This window comes from Micropterus dolomieu, linkage group LG16 (genome assembly GCF_021292245.1).
Source record: "Micropterus dolomieu isolate WLL.071019.BEF.003 ecotype Adirondacks linkage group LG16, ASM2129224v1, whole genome shotgun sequence".
NCBI classification, from domain to species: domain Eukaryota; kingdom Metazoa; phylum Chordata; class Actinopteri; order Centrarchiformes; family Centrarchidae; genus Micropterus; species Micropterus dolomieu.
The window spans coordinates 6,604,454-6,610,049 of record NC_060165.1 but is presented as its reverse complement, the minus strand read 5'-3'; the positions used below and the strand labels follow the sequence as shown (position 1 = coordinate 6,610,049).

General features: G+C 43.2%; 1 protein-coding gene across 1 annotated transcript in view; it reads right to left on the bottom strand.

Annotated features, from left to right (window-relative positions):
* camk1da (calcium/calmodulin-dependent protein kinase 1Da) overlaps positions 1 to 5,596 on the bottom strand; it is a 79,216-nt gene extending 73,620 nt beyond the window's left edge. The window contains exon 1 of the mRNA XM_046072730.1: positions 5,295 to 5,596. Within this exon, the coding sequence (XP_045928686.1) occupies positions 5,295 to 5,392 (98 nt within the window). The 5' untranslated portion in view covers positions 5,393 to 5,596. The remainder of the gene's footprint in view (positions 1 to 5,294) is intronic.

Genomic DNA, 5,596 nt, shown 5'->3' with positions numbered 1-5,596 from the left:
TTATCATGTGATCCAAGTTTCATATGCATTTCCATGAAAACTGAGCAAACTCGGTCCACCGATGAAGACTGCGAAATAAGATTGAACGCTCTGGGGAAAAGCTAGTAGGTAGACCTTGGGTTAAGATTTTTTGGTCAAAAAAGCAGATATGTAATAAACTGCAATCCTCCCTTTATATCAACGTCACAAACAGCACCAGCTTATTAGCTATAACAGAAACCACCAGAAACATCTGTAAATGCACAGTACAGTGTTTCCCACAGAATTACTGTGTAACAGTGGCAGTACACGCAGGGGGGAGTGCGTGCTGTCAATACTGACTAGCAGCTATGTACAGCAAGTTAACCTCGATAACTCAGCTGTATTCTAACATTAACACAGTTATCCTTATTAGCTATGCTCCTTACATGCTTGCTTATAACTATTGCGGCGTGGCGTGGCGTGGCGTCACAAATAAATCAGTGAATGGGAAACACTGCAGCGTGGTGCAGATTCTAGAGACAGTTTTTATGTCATCTCTGTCACTAATTGTTGATCATCCCTTCAATCGTCGATAGTGGATCCAATTGCAAATCGGGACAAGCCTGTTGCAAAGTCATTATTTTATTTTTTTTTTATTTGACAACGTTAATAGCAGTGTGAGTACATTTATTGACAGCTGCCATGACAAATTCAACAACAACAGCCAAACAAAGACTAGCAACTTAAGTATCATGAAGGTAAACGTCAAAACTATGCTGACCAGTCTCGGATTATGAGCAGTTGTCCCGAAACCTGAATCCTGAATCCTGTCCTGTCCGTCCCCAAACATTTGACTAAACCCAAGTTTTGATTATAGCTAGAGGTTATAGCTAGAGATGAACAAATCCAATTCAGATATCTGATATTACGTGATATGATCCGTCTGTGACACGATATCGGATGTCTGTCTGATGTTTGTATTTTTTAGTAGTTTTCTTGTGGGTTTTCTGTTTTTCTAACATTTTGCTATTTTGCTAGCTAATGTAGCATTTCATCTTACAAAGGGATGCAATGCTTTAGTTAATCTTTATGTTGAATAGTTCACCATCTCTTCCTCACAGTGAGAAATACTGCTTATTAATTATTAATAATATTACTTTTCCCAGTAACTAGTAGTGTAACTAATTACTTTTCTAAAACAGTAATATTATTACTAGTTACTAAGGCAAGTAACGCTGCGTTACTCGTTACTGAACGCACCATCCTTGATGTAAATCCACGACTGTGCGACAGCTCAGCTGGACCGGACTTTGTTGTTGATGTCCGCTGATAGCCAAAACTAAAGGAAGAATGTAGAACGAGGGAGAGAGGCGTTCTTTCCACAGCTGTATACAGTAGCTGCCATTATTATGTCAAGAGGCTTGAGGCCCCTAGTGAGATTAGTTACATGGAAGTGTTTTAAAGATGGTTCTCATGAAATTCCCATTACACAGTCTAAGATGCAAAGTACATTGTTGTCTGGTGTAAGCTTTCAACCGGAAACATTTCTACATCTGATTTATTGAAGCATCAGCTGAAGCAACACAGCAACGTGAAACTTACAGGAAGAAACTCCGGCAGCTGCTGTCACTGATGCTGGACTCGTCGGGAGAGAGTGACGTTAACGTAACATTTTGTAACAACTGAATACTGCTCTTATAAATAGGCTACATGTGCAGTAAAACGGCTGTTTAAAAGTCGGGATTTACGTGATTTATTTTTTATTTCAGCCGGTGGTGTAAAGAAACAGGCCTAGGCTATATGCTTTGTAAAAACCACAGTCCTTGCTGCTGTTGAATATATTAGTTAAAAAGTCGGGAGAGACGCTTTGTTTCTTTCTTGCTCTCTCTCTCTCTCTCCCTCCCTCCCTCCCTCTCTTTCGTGAACACCGCTGCACAAAGTTTACTGGAGGCCACGCCCACCTCCAACTCCCCTATCATCAACAACAGCAACCAATATGACTATATGCCTGTTGACATACATCTGCAGTGTCAACAATGCCAACAAACATCATTGCGGATGGCATCACCTACGCCATCAACAACAGGGGCAACAACTGCTTCAGTACAGCAACATGGTCATAAGCAGCAACAACAAACATCAATGAACAACAACAACAATCCCAGTTTACCAGGCTGAGAGAAGGACTCAACAGAAGAAGAAACTGGCAGAAAAAGAGAAGAGGATGGAACAGATGGATAGACAGAGGAGAAGCTCGTCGACATACTGTGAGCATTCAAAATTCACTCCAGTGTGGTAAAGTGTGTGTTTGTAAATGTGCACACGCAGGCACAAGCTTAGAAACACACGTATGCTCGTGCCTCTAACAGCACTACACATCCAGGCACACGCACAAACTGTTAAAAACAGCTAACAGTCCACTGATGAAGTTGTTTGTGTCACATAGCAAACAATCCTCTTTTGTTCTATTTATAAGACACTATTTATAACGGGGCTAAAACAATAGCAACTTTCAAATCTGCATTATGACACTGCACTGTGCAAAAAAGGCATCCCAAAAAAATAAATAAATAAGCTTGTTTGAGTTTTACACAGGGACACACAGGGGGGTGTGTGGCAGGTCTGCAGACATAAATTATGATATAGGAAGACATAAAGGGGGGCTGGGTTCTGCAGTCCCAGAAACAGCGGAGAGAACAGTGCCAGCAGCAGGGAAGTAGAGCATCAATTAAGGGCAGCGTGCCCTAGATGGCACAGTGACATTCCCACAATGCAACATCGTCACGGCCACCACTTTACTTTCTGTCCCTACTTCGCACACACACTAGCCAGCACACTGAGGAGCTAAGACCTTTCTGTGTGTCCATTTAGCCCCTAACCTCCGGCCTTAACCCAGCATCTAAATCATGAATCCCAACGTTGGCAAACACTGTGTCACACCTGTCCTGTTTTCTCTTGAGCCTCCTCTCTTCATCGTTTTTTGTCCGTCTCCTGCACTTGCTCTTACTGGGATCTCTCCTGCTGAGAGCTGTGGCCTACCTGAGACTCACACAAGCTCACACAAAGAACACACTACTGTTGGTATTGAATTATTGAACAGGGAGCAACAGGGACACACACAGAATACACACCAGGGGAGGGTAATAAGACACAGAGGAGAGCCTCATGTACATGCTGGCAAACACACACACACAGTAGATCCAGTATCAGGGGATGGAGGAAGGGTATTTTCACCCAGAACAGATGGGGTGTTTAAGTGCACACGCACGTGCACACAAACGCACACACAAGTATGCAAGGGTGACCCAGTGCGAGGAGACAAAATATGATGGGTCAGAACTGTGACATCAAATCCTGTCAGCACAGATGCAACTCTGAAACGCTGATGCAGAAACATTCAGCACTGCAGCACCACGCACACTAGGTTTAAGCTTCAGTTTCCCCACGTGTGCTGCTGCACTTGAACACAATGCTCCTGCTGCTGAAACTGACTTGTTCACCCTGCAAACATTTAAATTTGTATTTCTGTTAGTTTCACTGTTATTGCTCACAATGTGTCTCTGGCTGATCATCCAATCAACTGGCACATTTCGGACAACTCATTTTGGATTGGTTCCAGGCTGCTGCTTTCATCCCTACTCTGTTCGCCTTATCACGCTGATAAAAAGTCTCATCTGTTTCCCGACTGAGTCATCGCCACCGTCTCTCCTCTTCCTCTTCTTCCTCCTCTCCCTCATCCTGCTTTTCCATGCTAATCGCAACTCACCTTCCCATCTTGCACATCCCTACACTGCCCCCGTCCTTTTTTCTGCTGATGCATCAGGTTCAAAGATCTGTCGGCAGCTCTGGTTAATGTGTGGCTACAACATGGCCGACTCGGATCATTGAGTCCTGTACCAGTCTGCTTCCTAAACGTGTGTCTGTGTGTGTGTTTCACATATCCGGTCCAAATTTACGGTGTTTCTGAGAAACATCCCCCAGACCTCAACCTCCATCCTAATGCCGTCATTACACAACATGACTGAACTTCCTTCTACTCAGAGGAAGTTTTCCTAATCCCCGCGCAGTTAATCCCAATCTGCGTCGCCCCGCGTGTCTCCCCCTCCGGGCTGCCGTCCAAACAGACGTAGCTCATTCCCCCCGAGCAGGAAAAACATAGCAGGCGGACAGACGCTTACAGGGTGCCGATCTGTATTCTGCTGCTGTTTGAATGAGAAGGAGAGGGAAGAGGAAGGACTGGAAAAGGAGGAAGAAGAGGAAGAGAACTGAGGACGAGAAGACATTTCCTAACATGGAGCCGGAGAGTAAAAACCTCCTTTATGACGCCACGTGAAAGAGAAAAGTCTGATTCCAACGAGAAAAAGATTGTGAGGGTGACAGCGATACTGTTGCTGCTGCAGAGAGACCAAAAATTCCTGCAGTCTGTTAAAGCCAGCAAGAAAATCCCCTCCAGGAATATTACAGAATGTGCCAAAAACAAACAAACACTGAAGCACTGTAAGCTCACTTTTAGGAACCACACTATTCCTAAATCATTGTCCCTATAAACACCACATCCAGTAGAACAGATTTAAATCAAGGAACATAACAGGAATATTAGTCAGGGCATGAGAGATGCAATGCTCAGAGGTTAACTATGAAACTGCCATAAATCCATGATGGCATACTGCACACACTAACAAACATTATGAATACTGCTGCATGGAGTTTGTAGACAAAGTGAATACATTTGGATTAGAAATGTAGGAATTTGTGTTAGGAATATTTATATATGTAATATATATTTAGGAATGTGGCTACTATACCAAGTAAAGAACTCAATAGGAGTTATTTTTGAAACATTACAAACATGCTACACCTGCTGTTATGACACCATAAAGCAGTGATTCCCAACCAGGGCTACCAGGGAAACTTTCAAAGATTGTGGAATAGCTCAACTCATTTGGAAACAGAACAAAAAAAAAAAAAAAAAAAAAAAAAAAAAGGAAAAGGAAAAAAAAAGAAATTACTATTAAACTAAATAAACATCAATATGTTGGGTAAGCTGTTAACATCTTAACAGAATGTGTTTTGCGACTGGGACTGTGTGAAAACTAGGATGGTTGACACAATTTGCTGAAAGTAAAGGACACACAGGCGAAGTAGATACATAGATGAACGGTTGATATAGCGTAACTGATGTGTTTACAGTTCAAACAGTTAGCTAAAAGTAATGTTTCAAACTTTCAGTCCCTATGGTAATGTCATTGTTAGACTGTCAGCCTATTATTGCCAGGTCACATGTTAACTGTGGACACTGAAGCCCAGCGGGACTGTCACACAGATGTACTCACGTGCCGAGGACTTCTTTGAAATCAAAAATCTTCTTAATATCGTCGACTTGTTTTTTCCACGCCTCTCCTCTGCCGGCTTCTCCGTTCTCCCGAGCCATGGCGCTGCTTTACCGGCCCGATTCCGACCGACACTGGGAAGAGGGATGTGAATAAGAAAAAAAAAAATAAACAGAATAAAAACGACAGGAATATTTCAGATAGAGGGACGACGCGGAGCTAAGTGTGCGAGGTTCTGAGAGTCCTGGCGGTCTGTGCTCCGCTGCTGCAGGACCATGTGAGTCCTCCTGCAGGTTACCGCGTCC